Source organism: Tachysurus fulvidraco, chromosome 1 (genome assembly GCF_022655615.1).
Source record: "Tachysurus fulvidraco isolate hzauxx_2018 chromosome 1, HZAU_PFXX_2.0, whole genome shotgun sequence".
Lineage (NCBI taxonomy): Eukaryota > Metazoa > Chordata > Actinopteri > Siluriformes > Bagridae > Tachysurus > Tachysurus fulvidraco.
In genome coordinates this window covers 51,146,746-51,173,003 of record NC_062518.1, presented here as the reverse complement: position 1 = coordinate 51,173,003, position 26,258 = coordinate 51,146,746, and the positions used below count along the sequence as shown (strand labels likewise).

Genomic DNA, 26,258 nt, shown 5'->3' with positions numbered 1-26,258 from the left:
TTCATAAATACTGCATTCCACAACATTAAAATTAATCGTAATTTAATATTGTCGTCAACTGTGAGCCAAGAAAGACGTTTATGCATCAGGGCCACGTTAGTCTTTAAAGAGCACTGGAGGACAGTCCTTGCCACCCTATTTTGTGCCACTTGAAGCTTAAGAAGGTGTGGTCGATGTACTTGACTTCGTATGGATGAGGCTTCACACGGGCCTTCTTCATCAAGCATTGCCCCCATTTTGCAGGTTTTTCGCCTACATGACCTACCCAACAAAAGGTGGTACAGCTCCCACATACTTTTTTACTCTCATTTGAAAGAAGAGATTCTCTAGTTTCAGAAACTAGTTTCAGATTGATTCTAGGCCTTACTGGCACAAAGTTACAGGGGTTTGAATGCAGGTTTTCATTTCCGCCTGGGTTGTTTACCTGATAAACTGCTTAATCTTATTTTTCTGGAACATGTTAGGGACCAAACCAACAACTGAGAGTCATAGCCACATGTCTTGGCTTTCACCAAAAAAAATTTCAAGTCAAAAGACCCAAAAATGGCTTCAATAAAAATATTTTTCTACGGCCCTGGTCGTCGGGTGCAGCGTTTTTGTGTACTTGTTTACTGTATAACTTTGAAATAAAATTTTTTTCTAATAGTATGAAGGCTGTGAATCATATTGTGCTTTGTGTGTGGGCTGAAAAAATTATTGAGAGTATAAACTTTACTAGGTAAATAGGTTTTTTCGTGTTTTTGGAGGATTTGATGCTTTAAAGTTGAATTGAAGCTTGTTTCTGGGTCATCCCCTAGTGGTCACTTTGACTTCCGTGCCATGCCTGTAAGAGGTTCATACTCGGCTGGGAGATACACATCCTGGTCCCTCAGACGCCTCTCGATGACGCCGTGAACGGAGTCGCATTACATCTGAGTATGCCCTTTCTCGAGGTACTTCTGAATGACGACTTTGTTTATCTTCATGGAGAACAGAAGTAGTGTGTTGCTTAGAACTGCATTCCTGTTCCGATACCCACAGCCGTCACTCCACAGGATAAATGTGTCAGGCTCGGTGTGTGCAGAGACGTAGTCAACAATGCATGAAGCAACCTCACTGGCAGACAGGGAGGTCTAAGTTGTCGGCCTTGAAAGCACAACAGATGCTGCACTGGTCCTTGTTTGGGTGGTAAATGCCTAGGTTGAGATGCTTGAACTCATCTGTGAACATTTGCCTTGACAAAGGTGTTACATTCTTCTCTGCTGCAGCACGACAATACACTGCATACAGATCAGCCATCGACTGAAACACAGGTTCCAGAAACTGTTTGGATGTTGTGGATCTACAGTAGTGTGAGGGCACCTTTGGCAGGTCCTGCAGAAAGCTGCGGATGAATTCATGTCCTGCCGCTGAATGACGTGCGTCACTGTGTGTTTGTCCCTCAGTGTCTGCTTGCGTGTATCCCTCCTTTGCCCAGTTTAGGGCAGACCACTCGCCTATTCCTAGGGTGGACAGAAACATACTTTTGCAGACATGTCTTCTCTGTCCGCTGACCTGTAAAAAAAAAACAACAGGGAATTTGATCTTTGGGAATTTTCATCCCCCTTCTCCTTTGCACGGGGACCACATCAATTAAACCATGCACATACATCCTCTTCTCCTCCCAAGTCATATGTTGCCAAAAGTAATTGAAAATGCTATTCCTCTCAGGCTCACCGATTGGACTGCAGTGATGTTTAGCTGACTTGGCACATGCTGCTGATGAACATCTAGGCCCCATAGTCTGTGGCTCCCTCATTATTTCCTTCTGCTTCTGTTTTCCAGTGCATGAAAAAAATAAATGTTGGGGAGGCGGCAGCGTGTAGAGGAGGCGCCGCTGCGGGATGAAGAGAATCCAGTAAGTCCGTCTTTATTTGTGCAGAAGTATAGAAATTTCTATGTAATTTATATATTTTCTCTCGTTGACCTGGTGCACAATAGAGAACTAGATATTCTTGGCTTGGGGGAGTCTGCGGACAACCTGGTGCTCCATTTGGCCAACCTGGCACTGAATTTCGCCAGTCTGCAGCTGCATCGCACAGTAAGTCTGTCTTACAGAATTGCTTTAGAAGTCTGTGAATGAATAAACTGATGAACAACTAGTGAGTATTGGACAGTTTACCTTTTAAATCCATGTGCATTTGTTTTTACTCTCTTGTCGATCCACCGCAGGATATATTCGACCTGGCGATGTTGGTGGTCTACCTGGCACAATACGTCGTGTTCTTGTGGTGTGTAGGCCCAGGATTTTCTGACAACCAGCAGCGTGAAGTGCGTCTTTATTTGTGCAGAAGTGTTTCAAATGTACATACAGATACAAATATGAATATGGTAACGAGCTGGCAACGAGCCGGGCACAAGCAACTATTGCATTGATTCGTCAGTATGACCTCATGTGGAATGCCTCCGAGGTGCTCGAACTGAGTGGGGTCCAGAGAGACCACCTGAACCGCGAAGTGAGTCTTTATTTGTGCAGAAGTATAGAAATTTCTATGTAAATTATATATTTTCTATAAATTTTATTTTTTCATCAGCTAAAGAGATTATTGTAAAACATAGTGTAGCTGTTTGGAAGACTGCTGTCTGCACTGAGGTAAAGCTGGTTTTATATACACACTTCTGGGTTCAATAACTTTCTAATTTAATGTGCAATAAAGTCATTTTTGGCTAATAGACGTGTGACATGTCACACGGCCTGGGATGCCATCAGGACCCGCAGCCTTGCGGATGTTTACCCGTCAGAAGGATCGGGTTACATCAGAGACGGAGAGCGCACTCACATATTAACAGTAGCTGGTTTGTTCCCTTTAAAGTCCGTGATGATGTTGATGCCCTGCCACACGCTTATTGCATCGTTTGTGTTGAAATGTTCTTCAACTTTATTTTTATGTTGTCTTTTTGCAGCTTTGATGGTTTTTTGATGGTTAGCATGTTAGCTTGTTAGCATTAAGTTTGATCAAAACTAATAACTATTCAGCGTAGGCTCTGATTTGGACACTTGCTGTACTTGACTATCAGCCTAGTTGAGATTTAATAGTCTGATATTTTTTTTTTAGATTTCTTCAACATTTAGTTTCATTGCATAGCACAAAGAATAAACAATACGGTGATTTTAAGTTTAAAAAAGTAGCAGTGCATATCATTTAAAAACAGTCGAAAGTAGAAATTTTAGTGCTGATTGTGACATTCATTGATTACATATTAAATAATAATAATGTTTGTAACTTGATGGGCAAAAAAGGGTTAGAAGAATATAATGTCTTCAGTCAGACAAAATGCATACACCCATTGTCTATAGTGCTCAGTCCGCTAACTCAGGATACGGCCAGCAGGCCGCTTCCTCAGTCCGCTAGCTCGGGATACGGCCAGCAGGCCGCTTTGGCTCCTCAGAGGTACTGCAGAGATGCCGTGGCACTGTGTTGCACAGATGGTGTTTAGTGTCTGTTTAGTTAACAGTGGAGAAGTTTCTGATCTCTCCTTCTAGCCATCAGAGAGGCAAAGCGTGCACATGCCCAGACAATCCACAGCCACTTCCAGGACAGCGGAGACACCCGGCGCATGTGGCAGGGCATACAGGCGATCACAAACTACAAGACAGCTTCACCTGCTTGTGATAGCGACGCCTCCCTCCCAGACGCGTTGAACGAGTTCTACGCTCGGTTCGAGGTACAGAACAACGTTACGCCAAGGAAGACCATCCCTCGTCCCGACGACCAGGTACTCTGTCTATCCACGGCCGACGTGAGGAGATCTCTATGCAGAGTTAACCCACGGAAGGCTGCTGGACCAGACAACATTCCTGGCAGGGTGCTCAGAGAATGTGCGGAACAGCTAGCGGATGTCTTTACGGACATCTTCAACATTTCCCTGAGCAGCGCCGTTGTTCCTACGTGTTTCAAAACTACCACCATCGTTCCTGTCCCAAAGAAGTCTACAGTGTCTTGCCTCAATAACTATCGTCCCGTTGCACTCACACCCATAGTTATGAAGTGCTTCGAGAAGCTCGTCATGAGGCACATCAAGACCCAGCTACCACCCTCACTTGACCCCCTACAGTTCGCGTATCGTCCAAACCGCTCCACAGACGATGCCATTACCACAGCCCTCCACTTAGCCCTCACCCATCTGGACAATAAGGACACTTATGTACGAATGCTGTTCATAGACTTTAGTTCAGCATTCAATACAATCATCCCTCAGCACCTGATTGGGAAGCTGAGCCTGCTGGGACTAAACACCTCCCTCTGCAACTGGATCCTGGACTTCCTGACTGGGAGACCTCAGTCAGTCCGGATCAGGAACAGCATCTCCAGCACCACCACACTGAACATTGGAGCTCCTCAAGGCTGCGTGCTCAGTCCACTGCTGTTCACTCTGCTGACTCACGACTGTGCAGCAATGCACAGATCGAATCATATTATTAAGTTCGCCGATGACACGACCGTGGTGGGTCTCATCAACAAGAACGACGAGTCAGCATACAGGGAGGAGGTGCAACAACTAACTGCCTGGTGTAGAGCCAACAACCTTTCTCTGAATGTGGACAAAACTAAAGAGATGGTTGTGGACTTCAGGAGAGCACAGAGCGACCACTCTCCGCTGAACATCGACGGATCATCTGTAGAGATCGTCAAGATCACCAAATTTCTGGGTGTTCATCTAGCGGAGAACCTCACCTGGTCACTCAACACCAGCGCCATTACCAAGAAAGCCCAGCAGCGTCTCTACTTCCTCCGAAGGCTGAGGAAGGCACATCTCCCTCCCCCAACCCTGACCATGTTCTACAGAGGGACCATTGAGAGCATCCTGAGCAGCTGCATCACTGTCTGGTTTGGGAACTGTACGATCTCGGATCGCAAAACCCTGCAGCGGATAGTGAGGACAGCGGAGAAGATCATTGGGGTCTGTCTTCCCTCTATCATGGACACTTACCCCACACGCTGCGTCCGCAAAGGCAACAGCATTGTCGATGACCCCACACACCCCTCACACACACTCTTCACCCTCCTGCCGTCTGGAAAAAGGTACCGAAGCATTCGGGCCCTCACGACCAGACTGCGTAACAGTTTCTTCCCACAAGCCATCAGACTTCTCAATAACTGAACTGTACTATACTGAGCACAACATACACACACATCATCTGTATGGACTGCATAGACCCTCACAAAACACACACACTGTTTTGCACACTTTTCTGCTGTTTTTGCACATATTGGACAATATCTCAGTCATCTGCTGTTTTTTGCACAACTCTATATATAATCCAAAGGACCTGCTGCTAAGAACCTGCTGCTGTTCATTCTTTTACTGCACAAAATATTGTTTGAACATTCAGTATTTACACCGGTCGGTCGGCGCTGTTTCTGTTACTGTTTATTGTCTTTTGTGTATTGCATTTTTTGTACTTTTTGTATTGTCTTGTAACTTAATGTCTGCACTGTTTTTTGTCCTGCACTGTCTTTTGTCCTGCACTGTCTTGCTTGTCTTGTCCTGCACTGTTTGCACCAGGTTGCACAGTTGCACTTTATGTGGCTAAGACTACTTACATGTCCTTAGCCCTGTCTTTGTTTTATGTAGCACCTTGATCCTGGAGAAACGTTGTCTCATTTCACTGTGTACTGCAACAGCTATATATGGTTGAAATGACAATAAAAAGCTTCTTGACTTGACTTGACTTGACTAGATACAGCAGCAGCACTCAGTCCGCCTACACCCAGGGTGGATACCAGGCCCAGCAGTCAGCCTACGGTGGGCAGCAGCAGGCTACCTACCCTCAAGTCCCACCCCAACAGCCTCCGCCTCCATCTACCGCCTACCCTCAAGTCCCACCCCAACATCCTCCATCTACCGCCTACCCTCCAGTCCCACCCCAACAGCCTCTATCTACCGCCTACCCTCGAGTCCCACCCCAACATCCTCCATCTCAAGTCCCACCCCAACAGCCTCCCTCTACCGCCTACCCTCCTCCCAACGGATCCTACTCCCACTCTCAGTACAGCCAGCCTGGAGCTTCTCAGAGCAGCTACGACCAGTCTGGACCCTATGGTGAGGTTCACTGCTCCCACACTCTGGGTCACAAACAACACTCGGCATCATGATCCAGATATCGGACCAGTTATAAGACATTTAAATTTTTTATATTAGATGTGTGTAGTATCTGGTGTAGTAATCATAGATCTGCTGCTACCTCATACAGGTGGTTACAATCAGGGTGGTGTGAGCGGAGGTTACGGAGGCTCTCAGCCACCCCAGCATGGAGGTTACCCCGGAGATGGCGGCGGTCGTGATGGCTACGACAGGCCAGGGATGCGTGGTAGACCTCAAGGTCGTGGCCCGATGGATTGTGGCATGGGGTAAGTTCTGACACTCCTAACTATTTCATGTTATCTGTTTCTCCCTGACAGGCTAACCAGAGCTGGGCTGTGCTGCTTCATCAGACAAACACGCATGGTGGTGTAGATGCTTTCTACATGCAGACAGCTTTATATTCAGCTCTGACCCCTTGTTTCTATCCCACCTCCTGTTAAAACTGACCTCGTCAGAAGTGTGTAAAAGATGGCAGGAAGTATGGAATAGTGGGACAAAAGGAAGACATCTTCCACATACAGGAGATTGTTGGAATTGAGAGGAAAAGATTGGGAAATAGAAAGAAGGATGTCGTCATCACGAGATTAAGAATTGGACAAACTGCACCAAACCATAATCTCTTTAGAATAGGCAAGTGTGAATGTGAAGTGTGGGGAATTGGAAATAGTGAGGCACATACAGTACTAGATAAGTGTCCTGCATGTGAAAGGGACAGATTTCAGTTATTTCAGGAATTAGGGTGGATAGGAGTGGACAATATTTCTCTAAAGGTACTGCTGGGAAGCGAGTATTGGCGATCGAGAACTCAAGAATTGTTATTTAAATATCTAAAAGACACCGGAACGATATTTTTTTATTTTTATTTTTATTTCTAGCTGGGCTTGGGTTAGGGTTAAACCTGGACTTGGGATAGGGTTAAACCTGGGTTTGGGTTAAACCTGGGCTTGGGATAGGGTTAAACCTGGGTTAGGGTTAAACCTGGGCTTGGGATAGGGTTAAACCTGGGTTAGGGTTAAACCTGGGTTTGGGTTAAGGTTAGGTTTAAACCTGGGTTAGGGTTAAACCTGGGTTAGGTTTAAACCTGGGCTTGAACGGAGTCAGGGCCGCTCTCGTACACATGTGGAGCTGCTCATTAGTGACCCTGAAACCATATTTAGTTTGGATTATGTTCATTGTAGAGAAAGCTGCCTCACAGTTGTATGTAGAGCCAAACATGGTCAGGATGTATAGGGCTACTGTCCTCAGACCTGGGAAAGCTGTCTCAGGGACACTGTCTCAGATTTGTGTGGATATGTTTGTTCAAAACCTTTTTGTCTCATAATGGTGTTTCACATTGTCACTTTTAATAAGTGCCCCAGTTTCTGTACATATGAGACACACTCGTTTAGTGGGAAGTGTGAACAGAAATGAATCTCACTCGTCTGTTTCTCTCCCTTTCTCCTTCTCACTCGTCTGTCTCTCTCCCTTTCTCCTTCTCACTCGTCTGTCTCTCTCCCTTTCTCCTTCTCACTCGTCTGTCTCTCTCCCTTTCTCCGTCTCACTCGTCTGTCTCTCTCCCTTTCTCCGTCTCACTCGTCCCTTGATTGCTCTGTGCGTTTTCACTACCACTACTGTAAAGATACAAAAGCTGCGCCGTTTAAAATAGAAGCGCTTCGTCAAGTTTTAAATCAGAACCTTTTGTTTGGGCTGTAGGTCCGGGTCCGTATTGGGCAGCTTCTGGGTCTGGGTCCGGACCGCGGTCTGTCTGTTAGTGACCTATGGTCTATAATGTAGGTCATGCTAATGTGGTCATGTGGTGTTTCTCTCTCACAGCGGATGGATATGAACACGCTTGAGACCACAACCTCCATGGCACAAGTGGTGTTGGGCCTCACAATGTTGGGCGACAACATTGGCCACATCGCCAAGGAGGAGAAGTGTGGCGACAGTGTCGCAGTCATCAACGTGGCCGCGGTGGCGATTATCCTTGAGGTCCTGTTGCTCCTGTTCCTTGGCTATATGTGTGAGTATTGCAGCATTATTGCTTTTTCAGCCATAAAGGTATATATATAGAAACCTACAAGCTTTCCAGAGATGTTCTGTCTGTTAATGTTTTCAGAAGGAACATCTGATTAGTGGACTTGCTTTCTTTCTTTTTTCTTATCCCCTATCGGCACTTACAGATCTGAACAATGGAAGTCAGATGCAGCGACACACCGCACGCATTTTATTTGAGAGATTTTTGATTTTCTTTTGTTGGTTTTATTTTTGTTAAAAAAAATTTTGTTAGTTTTTTTATGATTATTGTTTGTTTTTAAGGTTAAACAGCTGTTCAGTCTGATTAATTCACAGACTCTTGTCTTAATTGTTCACTTTTTCGTTTAAGTTCAAATTACTAATTAATTTTACCAATTTTTTTATTTTGTACGGTGACTTTGAGTGTTCAGAAGGAACATCTGATTTATGGACTTTCTTTCTTTTTCTTATTTTGGTTAAAATTAAAAAATATTTTGTTATTGTTCATGTTTTTTTTTTTTTTTTTAAATAAAAAGTTTACCTTGTACATCAGTCTTCTTCCTCTCACTGTTACTTATGTTTTATTTATTTTTTTGGTTTGTATATTAAGTATTGCTCTGCATGTTTTAATTAAAGTTTATTGTTCTGTATGTGATGCAACAAGGTTTTGAGTTATGAGTTGTGTTAATTGTTTAATTCTGTTTTAACTATTAAATTCGAATTAATAAAAATATTTAAAAAAGTTTGAGTTAAATTGTGAATCTCTTAGAAATTGTAGTTCCAGCCTGAAGAAACATTGCACTATGTGCTAGTCATTTATACACCTGACTTTTGAACACGTCCCTGTCAACATCTGTCACGTGTACAACAACATGTTCATGTGATGCAACAAGTTCTCACTCAGATTACTGAGAAGAAATGTTTACCTTCAGCAACTCCTCCTGGTGACTCAGTCTTCATCTTGTTCTCCTCCTCCAGCTGAGTGATGATCTCCTGATGCATCTGCTGTTTCTCCTCACCTTCAGACAGATTGACCTGAGGGAACAACACATACATTTACACACTTTTAAATACTGACTCATTACTCAGGAGAACAGTCTAAAATCTGAAAAGGACAAAATGTTCTAAAACGTGAAGAAACGAGCAGGTTTAGCAGTCATAGTTTAGTGAGAAGAAATGTTTACCTTCAGTAACTCCTTCTGGTCAATCACAGTCCTCTTCCTCTCATTGTTCTCTTCCTCCAGGTGAGGGACTCACTGTTCTCAGCCTGGAGGATACTGTGAGCCTCCTGCTCTCGCTCGTACTCCTAAAACACACGTGTGGGTCAAACTCAGATACTTTCACATGTTCACACTCCTAAGGATAGCTTAAAAATAGGAGGAAACAAGTACATACACACATATACACACATACACACGTATACACACACATACTGTATACACACACGCATACACACACAGACACATATACACAAGCACACACACATACGTATACACATATACACACACACACACACACCACACGCATACACATATAGACACACATATACACACATACACAAGCACACACACATACGTATAGACACACACAAACGCATACACATACACACACTCATATACATACACACACATACACACACATAAGCACGCACACAAATGCACACACATACACACACACACGGGTCACAAAAGTAGCCATGTAATTTTGAGAAGAAATGTTGTAACTCCTCTTCATTTGCCAGAGTCTTCATCATCTCCTCCTTCTTTTCTTGGAGGATTCTGTGAGCCTCTCGCTCTCACCCTCCTAAAACACACACATGGGGCAAGAACTTGAGGGCAAATGACACAAAAAGGAGACATTTAATGTATTATTTTTTGTTGTGTGTGTGTGTTGTGTGTGTGTGTGTGTGTGTGTATACGTGTGTGTACGTGTGTGTGTACAAGAGTCATGTATAAATCTGTGTTGTTTTTTTAACATTCAACACAGCACACAAACCATATCCTTAGCAGAAATGCAGCGGCAAAAAACCTGAAGAACTAATTATATTTATATTTATCTATATACATTATTTTTCACTTATATTTTCATATTTTATACTTTTTTATTTATTTATCTCCTTTTAGTTTATTTTTTTTATCCTAAATTGTGTTCCTTTTTTTATGCTTATATACCAGACAGATGTAAAAAGCATGTCACTGCATGTCGTACCCTGTATGTACGTGTATGTGACACATAACTTTTGGTTTTTAACTTGGAGACTGTTTCTTGGTTTATTTTATTCTCTTCTACTTACACTAGAATTGTTTGATTATTTGAAGCAGATTTTATTTGTAATTTGACTTTACATATATTACACACATTTATCTGTATTACACTGCTTTTAATAAAAACAAGGCCTCCCATTGTGAGGATCCTGATAAGACAAGAAGGTCTAAGTCTGACTCCTTCATCTAAAGATACAAACAATAGATTAGGTAGAAGAACTTGAAGAGGACCGAGGGACTTGGAAGGACACCTGCGTTCAAGGTAAGACCGACTCTGATAGTTGATCTTGTGTTTTCAATACTAACCCAGTTAGGTAATAATAGTGTGGAAGGTTTTCTACACAATCCCCAAACAAGTGTCACTGAGGGACACGTACGTCAGTATAAATGACTTCAGGTGTAATATCTTTTTGGTCAGAGCAGCGTGTCACAGCAGGTTAGAGTACAGTTATAGTGTACAAGGGATTAAAACCTTCATATTGTACATAATATGTGGACTCGGTGTATAACTACGTTATATTTGCACATAAAGACAATTTCACCGACTATTATTGGCTTTACGGACGTGACGTTTCCCAACTGGAGTCTTCTGAATGCTGACCTGTCCTGTATTATACAAGGGTAAAAGTGCATGAAGAGAACTATGAACGTAGACAACTCATTAATAAATATATAGTAATATTAATGTGATGATTAGGCTTTTTTCTGGATATAACAATGTTATTCATCTTGTGTTCAAATTAACATCTCTGTGTGTGTGGAGGGGTCTGTGTGTGTGTGTGTGTGGAGGGGTCTGTGTGAGTGTGTGGAGGGGTGGGTGTGTGTGTGTGTGATAAATGTTATAAATTTATTTAATATTTTATTTAATTACTTAATTTATTTAATATTCATTTTATTTAATTTATTTAAATTATAAATGAGATAAAAACGTGGGTGTCTCAAAATTGTTTGTGCCTCAACGCTGATAAGACAGAGCTTGTCTTGCTTATTGGTCGCTCCTCACCAGCTTTGCAAACCATCTTAGTTTCAAGTTTGTCTTTTGACCCTCACGTTCGGCACATTGTAAAGAACTCATTTTTTCATCTCAGAGATATTGCTAGACTTCACCCTATGTTATCTCACTCAGTGACTGAAAGGCTTATTAAGACTTTTGTGTTCTCTCGCTGTGACTATTGCAGTGCACTTCTAGCTGGGGTTCCTAAATCCACAATGTGTGCAAAATTCAACTGCTAATGAGCACATTACACCAATTCTCAAGTCCTCACACTGGCTTCCGGTCAGGTTCCGAGTAGATTTTAAAGTCCTCATGCTAACATACAAGGCACTGCATGGTCTTTATTTTATTTTTGGGTGAACTATCCCTTTAAGGCTTGCTTTACTAAGCCTGTGTCTGTGTGTCTGTGTGCATGTATCTGTGAGGCTCTGTGTGTATTAAACTAGTGATGCAAATTGCCATAAAAACTGTGAAAGTCCTTTGGGATGACTTCCTTCAGGTATTGGAGGTGTTTAAATTTCAGCTCTGTGATCTTCAGGCTGTCTGAATAGAGTGGGGTGACTGTGTGGCTGTCTGAGGTGGAGTTTCGGAGTTTGGGACTCGAGTGTGGACGCCAGTCGTCAGAATGGTTTATTTTCAAGTCCATCGTTCCATTGTTGTTGTACCTAATAGCACAAAACACAACAAAGTAATCACTGTTTCATTAAAAATATGCAACATCACAATGTCATGCCTACAGTATATTGGTAAGACATAAGATTTACATTGGTAATTACCTGATGGCTCTGATATCATGGACAGTTAGGTCACCAGGCCTTACTCCAGGGCACAAAGACTTACAGAGCCTCAGCTTGGTGAAGTCCTGGAAGAAGGTGTGGTTCATCGGGCTCTCTTCATCAAGTTAACATACTCAGCTGGGAGATACACATCCTGGTCCCTCAGACGCCTCTCGATGATGCCATGAACGGAGTCGCATTCCATCTGAGTATGCCCTTTCTCGAGGTACTTCTGAATGACGACTTTGTTTGTCTTCATGGAGAACAGAAGTAGTGTGTTGCTTAGAACTGCATTCCTGTTCCGATACCCACAGCGTTCGATTTCATGAACCAGTTCAAATCAGTTCACCAGGTCTTTTACGTCTCTGACGTAATGGACGTCATTCACAATGACGTAATGACGCTAATTCCATTATCTGCTCGCCGGCAGATATGTATACAATCAATTATTGACCATTCGAAAAGTTCTTTGTAAGCATAACTTGTTGAATACTGTTTCTTACATTTAAGTTTTGCAACTCAAAACACGCAGTAACAGGCATTTATGTGCAAACGTGGATGTTTTACGTGTCTTAAAGATATAAAGTTATAAAACTAATCTTCATCAATTTACAAAAAGCGGCATATAAAAATACAGACTAACTGTTTAGCATTATATGTACTAGTGTGTAGCAGTGAGGGAGAAGCTGACGCCCCGTGTCTCAGCTGTTTATGTCCTTTTCTTACAGGTATGTTGTTTAATGAGTTGTGTTTCAGAAAGAAAAGAGATTTAGCTCACTGATAATTGATGTATATTGAACAGAGTGTTATAGGAGAAATAAGTGGATTAAATTTATGTTGTCTGTGAAGCACGTGGTGCGGCCTGCACGTGGTACGGTGCCAATATATATTGTCATTAAATGTCATTAATTAAGCTCTTTACTTTAGTGCATATCGATATCCTCTCTTGTGTGTTATTTATTTCTGTATGTAGTTGAACATGCCATCACTGTGTTTACTGCCCTGCCACTGCTCTTCCCATCTGGCTCTGCAGCGCCCAAGAAACTGGTCCCAATCAGGTGAGGCTTTTGTTCTCACGGTGAGTTTAACATCATGATAACTTAGCAGGTCCCTAAGATGCCTACACTCTCAATAAAGTACTTGGGTCTGTTTCCACTATGGTCTGTAAGTCTGCCCATACACATACTGATGGAATCCTTCACAGGCATATGTGCTAGGCAAAAGTTCTTTCTCTATTTGGGCATCGCCGTATCGGGGGCATCTGCTGAGATCCTAATGTTCTTGTGTGGATCATAATATCTGAGTACTGGCTCCTCCGTTATGATGCACTTCAGATCTTGAAAGCATCCCTCCTGCTCGTGAGACCACACCCACTCAGTCTTTTGCTCCAGGAGACATCGAAGATGTGCAGAAGGTGTAGACAGTTGTGGAATAAATTTGGCCAAATATGTGACCGTTCCAAGGAATCTTCTCAGTTTCTCTTTATTTTGTGGCTGTTCCATGTTAACGATTGCTGAGGTCTTTCTTGGGTCTGGCCTGACGCCATCCTCAGACAGTACATCTCCAACAAAAACTGTCTAATGAAATCTAGGACCTGCCTTAGCCGTGCATCATGTTCCTGTCGGCTGGAACCCCACACGATTATATCATCCATCATAGTCTCCAAGCCTGTTAAGTGCTCAAAGATCGTGTGAATTATCTTGTGGTAAACTTCTGGTGCAGACACAATGCCATACGGAAGACTGAGAAACCGATATCTGCCTTCTGGTGTAATGAAGGTGCCCAGTTTCGAGCTTTCCTCCTCAAGCTTCATTTGCCAAAACCCAGATGATGCATCTAGCTTACTGAACCACTTAGCTCCAGCAAACTGAGACCTAATCTCCTCTCTGGTGGGCAGTTTATACTGTTCATGTTTTATGGCCCTGTTGAGATCTCTTGGGTCAAGACAAATCCTTAAAGCTCCATTTTTCTTCAGCACAACGACTAGTGAACTCACCCAGTCTGTTGTTTCATGAATCTTCTTTATAACATTGAGCTTCTCCATGTGAGCCAGCTCCTCTTTACGTTTACCTTGCAGTGCAAATGGAACTTTTCTGCATGCATGTACCACATCCGAGTCCTTCAAACATCTTTGTTCTCCTTCAAAAATGTTGGCTGTACATTTTTCTCCACAATCACCATTTGTTTCTTTAGTACTTTAGTAAAATGCAGCTGCCCAGATTGTTTTCAACCTGCCAAAGTTCTCCATACCCCCCCGCTGCTGTGATCCCTCCACTGGCTTCCGGTAGCTGCACGCATCCGATTCAAAACACTGATGCTGGCCTACAAAGCCAAAAATGGACCAGCTCCCTCTTACCTCAAAGCCCTCATCATTCCTCGCACTGCACCCCGCAACCTCCGATCTACCAGCACTGCTCGACTGGTCCCACCATCTCTCAGGGTAAGAGGCAAGTATACTACAAGACTCTTCTCTGTTCTGGCACCGAGGTGGTGGAATGAACTTCCCCTAGAGGTCCGGACAGCTGAGTCACTGGCTATTTTCAAGTGGCGGTTGAACACCTACTTATTCAGGAAACACTTCAACTAGCACTTCTTTCCTTATCTTTTGCATAAAAAAAAAAAAAAAGCTTTGACACTTTTTCATTGTAACTTTGAACAAATGTTTTAAACTCATGGTATCTTAAGTATGTAACCTAGTGAACCAGCATTAATGTATTCAGTGTTAGAGATTTAAGCACTTATGTACTTCGCTCTGGATAAGGGCGTCTGTCACATGCTGTAAATGTAGTACGTCTCCTTTGTGTTTCAGAGTCACCAGACATATTCCCTTAACTGGAACATTCTCACCAGTGTATCCTGTCACTTTCAGTATTGCGTGTCTATTTTAAATGGGATTATAGTTTCATTTACAGTCAGTGGTACAAGCCATTCAGCTTTATCTAGTGTGTTGTTCTGTACAGAATCAACAAGAAAGTCCTCTTTGTTCTTTGACAGTATGTACTGTGTTTCTTTACAACATTTTGCAAAATGATTTTTTCCACAACTACTGCAGATTTTTCCATAAGCTGGACATGACCTTGGCATGTGTACTCCTCCACATCTGCCACATTTCCTGTGTTTCTTTAGCTTAGCAGACTGTTTTGTGTGCTGCTCCTCTCTTTTAATTGCATGCACAACAGCGCCATCCCTGTGCAGTTCCTTAGCTTGTGCATGAGTAATTTCAGCAGCTCTACACATATTGACCGCTTTATCCAGTGTCAGTGCTGGTTCTCGTTAACAATCTTTCCCTGAGAGCATTGTCGGGAATTCCACAGACTATTCTGTCTCTCTCACTAGTGAATCTCTTAAATGTCTGAATTCACAGCTCTTACTGAAAGTGTGCAGTTCAGTGAGGTACTGGTCAAAACTTACTCCTTGTTTTTGGTCAGCAGAGAAAAACATGTCTCTCTCAAATGTGACATTCTTACTTGGCACAAAATATTCCTCACATTTTTGCATTAGAAGAGTCAGTGTTAAATCAGCATCATCGAGTTGAGAGCTATTATATATATCCAGTACATCTCAACCCATCACGTGCAAACAGATGGATGCTTTTAGCTTTTCATCATCTCCACCGGCACCGCTCGCAGCGAGATAAATGTCGAATCTCTGTTTGAAACGTTTCCAGTTATCAGCAAGATTGCCGCTAAGCTGCATTGGCGATGGTGGATTTAGCTTTTCCATGACGGCAAACACTAAAGTTTTCTCTGTTTTGACGCCGACTCTTCCAACTGCTTTTGATTGTATTAATGCGCTGCTCACCTGCACTTGGCTCGTCACCCGACAGCTCACGTGTACATGACCATTTATGGAAGCTTTACGTGTCTGTTTCCCTCTACGTGGTTCTGGTTGTGCTGGTGATTTCCTCACAAACTCTTTAGTGTACACCAGTCCTGTATTCTGACACCAGCTTATGTTTTGTCCAAATAAAACAGGAGCTTCAGCATTAACACAACTTTTATTAATAACCACTTTTAGCACAATTCAGTACCGCAGGCTGCTTATATCTCTGGTGTTCCCTCGTCTGACGTCCGGTAGGGAAACAAGCAAACTGGAACTAATAATACGTTATCAGGCATAACATCACTCTCATTTAAATAAATAAAAGTAGGGCTACATTTCAAAATAAGAGAAAATAAATAAAATGTGAAAATTGTGTGTGTTTAAATAAAGTGCTTAACTTTCCTTTTTATATCTCAGTGAGAGAACTGAGCTCTAGCTGGGCGTGGGTTAGGGTTAAACCTGGGCGAGGGTTGGGGATAAACCTGGGCGAGGGTTGGGGTTAAACCTGGGCTTGAATGCAGTCAGGGCCTCTGTCATACACATGTGAAGCTGCTCATTAGTGACCCTTGAACCATATTTAGTTTGGATTATGTTCATTGTAGAGAAAGCTGCCTCACAGCTGTATGTAGAGCCAAACATGGTCAGGATGTATAGGGCTACTGTCCTCAGACCTGGGAAAGCTGTCTCAGGGACGCTGTCTCAGATTTGTGTGGATATGTTTGTTCAAAACCTTTGTTTTGTCTCATAATGGTGTTTCACATGGTCACTTTTAATAAGTGCCCCAGTTTCTGTACATATGAGACACACTGGTGAAGTGGGAAGTGTGAACAGGAATGAATCTCACTCGGCTGTTTCTCTCTCTTTCTCCTCCCTTTCTCCGTCTCCCTCGTCCCTTGATTGCTCTGTGTGTTTTCACTACCACTACTGTAAAGATACAAAAGCTGCGCCGGTTAAAATAGAAGCGCTTCGTCAAGTTTTAAATCAGAACCTTTTGTTTGGGCTGTAGGTCTGGGTCCGTATTGGGCAGCGTCCGGGTCCGGACCACGGTCTGTCTGTTGGTGACCTATGGTCTAAAATGTAGGTCATGCTAATGTGGTCATGTGGTGTTTCTCTCTCACAGCTGATGGACATGAACACACTAGCGGCCACATCCTCCCTGGCACAAGTCCTTTTGGGCTTCACCATGTTGGCCGATAATTGCGGCCACATTGCTAGGGAGGCGAATTGTGGCCACAGTGTGGCAGTCATTACCCTGGCTTCTTTATCTATTGCTCAGGAGGTCATGATGATCATCTTCCTTGGCTTCATGTGTGAGTATTGCAGCATTATTGCTTTTTCAGCCATAAAGGTGTGTATATATAGAAACCTACAAGCTTTCCAGATATGTTCTGTCTGTTAATGTTTTCAGAAGGAACTTTTTTATTTCTTATCTCCTATCAGTGTGGAAAACACCAAGAAGCCAAGGGAGGGTTAAAATTATGAACTGGGCCTTCTTGGGCTGCCTCATTGTCCATGTTGTCTTCAGGGTGATCATCGCCGCCCTGGTCAGTGCACAACATTGTCAGGTTCAATATGAGAAGAATAGCAACACGTGTTTGGTTATATGTTATAAATGAGTTAATGTCCTTAGCCATGGTTTAAATCAGACTTTATACATACAGATACAAATATGAATATGTGGAGCAGTAAACAGCTACAGATTCAGGTACCAACACAGACATAAATGAAGACATGAGACACAGAAGACATGTTTGTCAGATTTACCAACACAAAAAGGACAGATGACAATGTGTTCCAGTCAGTTGTGTTCCAGTCTTTAAATAAGCTTCAGACTTTTTCAAGGTCAATTATTTCTTTGTCCTTTTTGAGTTAGCAGATTTGCCGTGTGCAACAATGAACAATTTAACTATTAAAATAAACAGAACACAGACATGTCTTCTGTGTCTCATGTCTTCATTCATTATTATTTAATAATAATAATTATGTGGTGTAGAACAGAATGACGGACTGAGGCTGGAATTCTACGGCGTGTTTCGGATGGGTTCTTCTGTCACAAGGATCTTAGCCAATAAATGTGTAGGAGGAGCAGGAGGAAGAGGGATAATGACCAACAACACACATCTGATTTGTGCATAATTATAATGTCAGCTTATAAATAGAGCAGCCGCTAGATGGGTGTTACTCATTCTCTCACAATTCACCATGGCATCCGATCACGCAAGAATTTTCATTCAGCCAAAGGTGGTACAGGACGAGAGTGGAGGAAGGGTGGTCTCCGACCAAACTGGGCAGCCGTTTCCACCCGTCTGCAACTGCCGGGAAACGGTAAGGGGAGCACTCGAGGAGTTACTTCCCGATGCGGTGAAGCAGGCGGTGGATGCGGCACAGCCGGCAACGGCGACTCAGGGAGCGCAACGGCCAGATCAAGCAAGTCCGTCTTTATTTGTGCAGAAGTGTAGAAATTTCTGTTATTTATATATTTTCTATAAATTTTATTTTCCATCAGCTTAGGTGGTTGTTAAAAGGAATTGGGAAGCTCGCGGAAAGTCAGCTTATAAATAGAGCAGCTGCTAGGTGGGTGTTACTCATTCTCTCACAGTTCACTCGAACAGAAATGGCAGCTAAGCAAAAGTCTTTGGAAATGGCGAGAGAAAGGACGTTGTCATCCAGCCCTACTCTTGTGTCTGCAGGTGGAGGTCAGCGAATACAGTAGCAGCTTCCACCCATCTGCAACTGCCGCGACACGGTAAGGGAAGCATTGGAGGAGTTGCTTCCGGAGGCGGTGAAGCAGGCCGTGGAAGTGGCACAGCCGCCAGCGAGGACTCCAGGAGCGCCAGAGGGTAATAAAGTAAGTCCGTCAGAAGTATAGAAATTTCTATGTAATTTATATATTTTCTATGTGTTATTTTTATCAGCTTACTCTCGATGTTCTCTCGAGGATGCACTAAATCAGAGGTATTCAACTAAAATTTAAAGAAACATTTTTTGAAGCAAAGCTACAGAAGATCATAATGTCTAACTAGTTAGTGTGAGATATATTTAAGTAGCCTAGTAGTTGTATCAACATCTGCAAGCAATCAATACCTGACTGTCAAATCAAATAAATTCAGTACAATTCAAAAACCTTTTGACTATTTGTCACGTAACATAGAAGTGAACATATGTATGATTGTAGATATGTATAACGTTCTCTCATTAAATAAAAAAAAGTAGGGCTACATTTCAATTTAACACAATGTACATAGTAATGGTACCTGAATCTGTAGCTGTTTACTGCTCCACATATTCATATTTGTATCTGTATGTATAAAGTCTGATTTAAACCATGGCTAAGGACATGAACTCATTTATAACATATAACTGTTAAAAAGTCTGAAGCTGATTCAAAGTCTCTTGTTTTAATAGTTAAATTGTTCATTGTTTACTTCTGTTTGTTGTTGTTATTATTCAGGTGCAGCAGGGTGGAGGTTCACCGAAAGAGTGGGGAACAAGACGATGGATGGATGACCAGACAGGATAAAGTTTTAATCAATTAATTAGTTTTGTTTGTTTGTAGTTTGTTTTAATAGTTAATTGTTTTGTTCTAATTTTATTTGTATGTATAAATATTTGTTTTAAATATACACAAGTTCAAAGACTCTTGTTTTAATAGTTAAATAGTTCATTGTGTCGCTCATATGCTGCTAATTGTAATATAGTTTTTTGATGTTTCAGTTGTTTTGTTTGTTGTTGTTTATTTATTGTTTTTAATTTTGTTCTTATTTCATTTGTATGTGTATATATTTAAATTTTAAATACACTTCATAAGTTGACAACATGTTGGTGGTTTAATTTACCTTTGGATTAGTTTTCAGATATAATAAAAGCTCCCCTGTACTTGTGTGCATCCTCTGTTCTTCTGACAGGTTAAAATAAAATAAACTCGTTCAAATGAACATTGCTTGAGGTTTTACATTCAATAATTACATGAATACTGAGTTTGCCTCCCCTGAACTAATGGGTGTTTAAATTCAGTTCTAATCATATGTAGTGATGTGGTACTTACAGTTATCAGTTTTACTGCTGATCAGAACTGCTGAGGGATTTTAATCACATGTCTTTTGTCTTAGTGAGTTTATCTACACACCAGTAACGGATGTCTCTTTATACTCGTTATAATGTCTCTTTATGCTCCTGTTTTTCACAGGTGAGAGAAGTGTGTGTGTGTGTGTGGATTTAAAATAATTTCTTGTTTTGTATCAAAGAAAAATTAAATTAAAAAAAGTTTCATTATATAAATGTTCAGTTTGAAGTAACAATCAAATGAAGGGAAAATTATGAGAAGAGTTAATTAAAGTAAGTAAAATTTGTGACTGAGATAATTTGCATAAAATGTTTAAAATTTATCCACAGTTCCTCTGGTCCTGTCTGTCACTCGTCAGTATTACCTGATCCAGCAGGGGAAAACCTGGAGTGATGCTCAGGCTTACTGCAGAGACACACACACTGACCTGGCTATCATCGACAGTAATGACAACATGGTCCGACTTCAGAAGGAAGCACAGAGACAACAATTCGGTTCCAGTGCTTGGATTGGACTCTACAATCCCATCAACAGCTGGTGCTGGTCCATGGGGAATAAACCACTGGGAAGCGTTCAGATGGAGATGGAGTTCAGGTCAACACGACAACTTTGGTGAGGAGTGTGGTGCGCTTGCTCCCTGGGGTTGGGTGGATGTGCCCTGTACTTGGTCAATCCCTGCTGTCTGTTTAGATGGTAAGAATCTACATATTGATCACTTTCCTATTTCTCAGTAGAGAATTTTGTGTTGTAATAAAAATTCTGAACAATGTATTTTTTAATATACTCATTTTGCTGAACTGGGAAAAATATTTAACATAATTTCTTAAAGCAAATTTCAGACACTGGGGAAATACTTGTACAATCTACCCAGATTTGTGTCATGTTCTTGATGTTCTGTCAGCAACTTTTAAGAAATTTCCTTTTGGGGTTTTAATGTTGTAATCTGTGTATTTTTTTTTAGTTTTGAACCTTCCATAAACCTATGTGTAACGATGAGTCGTAAGACTGAGGATCCATTTGCAGCTTTAATATATAATCTCGGAAACAACAGGCAGAGTTCAGTACCGGTAAACACGACAGTGTAGGTAAGGCAAAAACGTAGTCAGAACAACAGGCAAAAGGTCAGGGCAGGCAGAAATCAGTCGTGAGGCAAAATACAGAAACGGATCAAAAACCAGAAACAGGAATAACCAGACAACGCTCAGAATGATAGCCGTAGCAAATCAAGACTTCGCAATGGGATCAAGTTCGTTTGCTTATTTAAGTGCGCCAGCTGATGGAGAACAGCTGGTGCCCTGATTAGGCTGAGCGGGGTGTAGTGGGAAGTGTAGTCCGGGAGCGCTTAGTACTCCGGAGACGATTCTCTCCGTTGTGGGTGCGGAGGTGAGGCAAGTGTGCTGATCATGACACTATGTTTCATCTTTGTGTTTTTTTTATTCTCATAGGCAGTTATACTGGACATCAGAACTACATTTACATCTCTACTACTATGTCATGGCTTGAAGCTCAGGCTTCCTGTAGACAGCATCACACAGACTTGTCAAGCTCAAGTGATGCAAATGAAGACTCAGTTATAAAGGGACTGGTCTCAGGCTGGGCTTTAATTGGTCTGTTCAGAGACTCCTGGAAGGTGACAGACCAAACCAATTTTCTCTACCATCAGCTGGATGACTGGAAAACCTGATCATGCCCTGAAGAATGAAAACTGTGGTTATATAAATAACGGTCAGGCTGCTGATGCTCTGTGCTCAGACATAATGTGTTTCTTGTTTTTGTGATTTTTTCCATGTCAATGTTTTTTTTTTTTTTTGTCATTTTGTTTTGGTTATCCCTGCATTTGGGTTGTTTTTTATTCTTGCCATGTCAACTGCATCTCTGACAGGATAAAGGAATCTGCCAAGTGTCATAAATATAAATGTACTTTATTCTTTTGAGAATAAAGACTTGAACAGTTTCACCATCCTGTTGCCAGCAATACCCAATGCTCCCATACATGTGTTTTCTGTGTACAACAAGACTCGATGCTCCCAAACATGTTCATGCTATTGCCAAAGAAAGTGTCACTCACCAAACGCTTCCAGTCACACTCCAGGTCAGACTTGTTTGTTTTTCTCCAGATTAAGGACACCAGGCCTAAATCTCTGTTGGGAGGAAATATAGCACACACACATTTTATTAAACAAAGTATAAAATTGGCTGTCACTTCCTTGCTGTTATTTACTATTCCACAATATGTATATATTTGTATTAATGTGTGATATTTATGTACTGTACTGTGTTCTGTTGTCAACATATTTGTGGTGAGATAAAATGACAATGTTGACCAAAATTCTGATTTGGTTTCATCAAATGTTTATGTAAAGTAGCACAAAGGAAGTAAATGATTTGCATAAAACAAAGAAATCATGAAATCAAAATGTAGCATTTATTTTAAAGACTATAATCACATGAATGCCTTTAAAGAAAAAACATTTCCCAAATATAGATTATGTTCAAAATCAAACAATTATATATAAACAAATTAAAAATAATAGATACATTGTGCTGTTCAAAATATGAAGCAAAAGACACACAGCTCTTCTTGACAATAGCCTATGGGACCTCCGTGAAGTTGGCACCCCATAAAAAGAAAAAGAAACTATGCCATTCGTTTGTGCTGATTTGTGCCGCAAAAAGAAACGTTTTGTGCTGGTTTGTTGTTTGACATATTAAACAATATTTTAATATCCCAATCGCTCAATACCGGCCTAGTTCGTTTGTGCTCGATTTGTGCACATTTGTGCCGTTAAAACAAAACTGTATCTGTTTTCCTTCCTGAGATATAACCAACATATTTTCAGGAACTGTGAATAACACTATACTATACAGACATAAATAACACTATACTATACAATACACACATAACACTATACTATACAACACACACATAACACTATACTATACAACACACACATAAATACACTATACAATACAATACAGACATAAATAACACTATACTATACAATACACACATAAATAACAATATACTATACAATACAGACATACATAACACTATACTATACAATACACACATAAATAACACTGTACTATACAATACACACACATTTCTGTGCTGTCCTCTGGTGTCTTCTCTTGTACCTGTCAATTGTTTTCAGGAAGGCGGTCCCTGGAGTTAATATTCAATTCAATTCAAGTTTATTTGTATAGCACTTTTTACAATAGACATCGTCTCAAAGCAGCTTTACAGAACAAACATAAAGCAGAAGGTAGACATAATTAATGATAAAGGAAATAACGAATAATAAAAGAAATAAGAATTAACAGAATAAAAATTCTAGATTATTATTAGATGTATATAGTTCACAGTGTGTATGTATTTATTCCCCTATGAGCAAGTCTGAGATGACTCAGGCAGCAGTGGCAAGGAAAAACTGCCTTAAATTGGTAAAGGAAGAAACCTTGAGAGGAACCGGACTCAAGGGGGAACCTCATCCTCATATGGGTGACACTGGGGGTGTGATTGTAATATACAGTCAAACAAATGTTGTATTGGTGTGAGGTTCAAGGACTTCTGATCTCCTGAGTACCACAGAGTCTAACTGGAGATGTCTCAGGATTCTTAGAGTCGGCCTCGGCTCAGTGGATGTCCAAAGGCTTCGTCCCACAGAGGACGATGGGAGCTGGTACAGTGTCTGGATGCCTCGGGATGGGTACAAAGAGAAAAGCAGTGGAAAGGGATTAACATATCTGCCGTTCATAAAAATGTGCTGGTCTGATGTACTGGTGCATGATATTATGGGATGTATTATGTGTACGCCTGACTGAAGAGATGAGTTTTTAATCTACATTTAAACTGGGAAAGTGTGTCTGAGCCCCGAACACTATCAGGAAGACTATTCCAAAGTTTGGGAGCTAAATAAGAAAACGCTCTACCACCTTTAGTAGACTTAGATATTCTGGGAACTACCAAAAGCCCTGAGTTTTGTGATGTCAGAGAGCGTGAAGGATTGTAACGTGTTAGAAGACTAGTTAGATACATGGGAGCTAAACCATTAAGAGCCTTGTACGTAAGTAGCAGCAGTTTGTAGTCAATTCTATACCTAACAGGTAGCCAGTGTAGAGATGATAAAATTGGGGTTATATGGTCATACTTTCTTGTCCTAGTGAGAACTCTGGCAGCTGCATTTTGGACTAACTGTAACCTATTTATTAAAGATGCAGGACAACCACCTAGTAATGCATTACAATAGTCCAGTCTAGAGGTCATGAACGCATGAACTAGCTTCTCAGCATCAGATACAGACAGGATGTTTCTCAGCTTGGCAATGTTTCTAAGGTGGAAGAAGGCTGTTTTGGTAGTATGGGCGATATGATTTTTAAAAGACAAGTTACTGTCTAGTATAACACCGAGGTCTTTCACTGTCGAGCTACTTGTAATAGTACATCCCTCTAAATGGGAGTTAAGTTGTGAGAGTTTCTGTGCACTGGTTTTTGGACCCATGAGTAGTATTTCAGTCTTATCGGAGTTTAACAATAGAAAGTTGCAGCTCATCCAGTCTTATCTCTCTAAGGCACTGAGTTAATTTGGACACTGTGGCTATTTCATCTGGTTTTGATGAGATATATAACTGTGTGTCATCAGCATAACAATGGAAACTAATCCCATGTCTTCTAATAATGTTCCCTAATGGAAGCATGTATATAGAGAAAAGCAGAGGTCCTAGAACTGATCCTTGAGGGACCCCATAATTAACTGGTAGTAAACTGGAGGATTCACCATTTAATTCTACAAAATGGTATCGGTCAGACAGATAGGATCTAAACCAGCTTAAAGCCTGACCATGAATACCTGTGTAATATTGTAAGCGATCTAGAAGAATGTTGTGATCTATAGTGTCGAATGCAGCACTAAGGTCAAGTAGAACTAATAGTGACATACGGTCTTGGTCCGAAGCTAAGAACAAGTCGTTTGTAACTTTAACAAGTGCAGTTTCTGTGCTATGATGGGGCCTGAAACCTGACTGAGACTCTTCAAGGATGTTGTTCTCCTGTAAGAAGGAGCTCAGTTGAACAGACACAACCTTTTCAAGTATTTTAGACATAAACGGGAGGTGTGAGATAGGTCTGTAATTTGATAGTTCATTAGGGTCTAAGTTAGGTTTTTTGATGAGTGGCCTAATAACTGCCAACTTAAAAGACTTCGGGATGTAACCTAAAGATAACGAGGAGTTAATGATATTAAGAAGAGGCTCACCAGCTTTATGTAACACTTCTTTCAGTAATTTAGTTGGGATGGGGTCTAGTGAACATGTTGTTGATTTAGCTGTAGTAATAAGTTTATCTAACTCTTCCTGTCCTGTACTTGTAAAGCTGTGTAAAGCCTTAGGTGAGATTGTGTCACTGGTTGCTCTCATATGTTGAGCGTCACCTATTTTATTCCTGATACTTTCGATTTTATCAGTGAAGAATCTCATAAAGTCCTCACTACTGAAATGTGATGGAATAGTGTGCTCAGATTTCTGATTTTTTGTTAAACTAGCCACTGTGCTAAATAAAAACCTGGGATTGTTCTGGTTATTTTCTATGAGTTTGCTCAGGTGCTCAGCCCTAGCAGCTTTTAGAGCCTGTCTATAGCTGGACATACTGTCCTTATACGCAATTCTAAACACCTCTAATTTAGTTTTTCTCCATTTCCGTTCAAGGTTACGGGTTTCTCTCTTGAGGGTGTGAGTATGACTATTATACCATGGTGCAAGTGTTTTATCTCTAACCTTCTGTAATCTGACTGGGGCAACAGTGTCTAATGTGCTAGTGAATATAGCGTCTATGCTGTTAGTCATTGCATCTAGGTCGTTTGAGTTTGAGGGTACATTCAGAAGTCCAGACAGATCAGGCAGGTTATTTGTGAATCTGTCTTTGGTGGTCGAAATAATGGTTCTACCGAGTCGATAACGTGGTGAGACACAGTTAGTCTGTTCTATAGGTAGTGTGTACATTATAAGGTAATGGTCTGTGATGTCATCACTTTGGGGTATGATATCTATATCAGTGACATCTATTCTGTGTGATATTATTAAATCTAGTGTGTGGTTACGTCGATGAGTTGCACTAGTGATGTTTTGTTTGAGCCCAAGTGAGTTTAGTAAGTCCATAAATGTGAGTCCTAAAGCGTTGTTTGTGTCGTCAACATGAATGTTAAAGTCTCCTACAATTAATGCTTTGTCAAAGTTAACTAATAG

At 41.3% G+C, this 26,258-nt stretch overlaps 2 protein-coding genes across 9 annotated transcripts in view; both read left to right on the top strand.

The window, feature by feature from the left end:
* LOC113651658 overlaps positions 1–19,891 on the top strand; it is a 187,773-nt gene extending 167,882 nt beyond the window's left edge. Inside the window, exons 1-8 of one of the 7 annotated variants that reach the window (XM_047814375.1) lie at positions 12,773–12,862; positions 13,108–13,212; positions 17,077–17,266; positions 17,397–17,500; positions 18,192–18,383; positions 18,463–18,530; positions 18,647–18,804; positions 19,414–19,891. In XM_047814375.1, the coding sequence (XP_047670331.1) occupies positions 13,114–13,212; positions 17,077–17,266; positions 17,397–17,500; positions 18,192–18,383; positions 18,463–18,530; positions 18,647–18,800 (807 nt within the window). In that variant the 5' untranslated portion in view covers positions 12,773–12,862; positions 13,108–13,113 and the 3' untranslated portion in view covers positions 18,801–18,804; positions 19,414–19,891. Of the gene's footprint in view, positions 1–1,803; positions 1,877–12,772; positions 12,863–13,107; positions 13,213–16,641; positions 16,856–16,996; positions 17,267–17,396; positions 17,501–18,191; positions 18,388–18,462; positions 18,531–18,646; positions 18,805–19,407 lie in introns of those variants that run through there. The other 6 variants (XM_047814372.1, XM_047814385.1, XM_047814376.1 and 3 more) reach the window with 6 other exon arrangements.
* Positions 19,892–20,009: 118 nt separating this feature from the next.
* Positions 20,010–22,327, top strand: LOC125141394 (putative C-type lectin domain family 20 member A). 2 transcript variants are annotated; one of them, XM_047814655.1, is made up of 3 exons: positions 20,010–20,142; positions 20,349–20,631; positions 21,465–22,327. In XM_047814655.1, the coding sequence occupies exons 1-3, from the start codon at positions 20,124–20,126 to the stop codon at positions 21,520–21,522; spliced, it is 360 nt and encodes a 119-aa protein (XP_047670611.1). In that variant the 5' UTR covers positions 20,010–20,123; the 3' UTR covers positions 21,523–22,327. The 2 variants fall into 2 exon arrangements, with proteins under 2 accessions (XP_047670611.1, XP_047670609.1); XM_047814653.1 differs by lacking the exon at positions 20,010–20,142 and having other exon boundaries at positions 20,272–20,712.
* The last annotated feature ends 3,931 nt before the right edge of the window (positions 22,328–26,258 follow it).

Bases quoted from the DNA above. Each gene is read 5' to 3' on its own strand.
- LOC125141394 (XM_047814653.1), top strand. From the start codon at position 20,412: ATGCTCAGGCTTACTGCAGAGACACACACACTGACCTGGCTATCATCG. The intron at 20,713-21,464 runs GTAAGAATCTAC...TTATTCTCATAG, and splicing joins CCCTGCTGTCTGTTTAGATG to GCAGTTATACTGGACATCAG.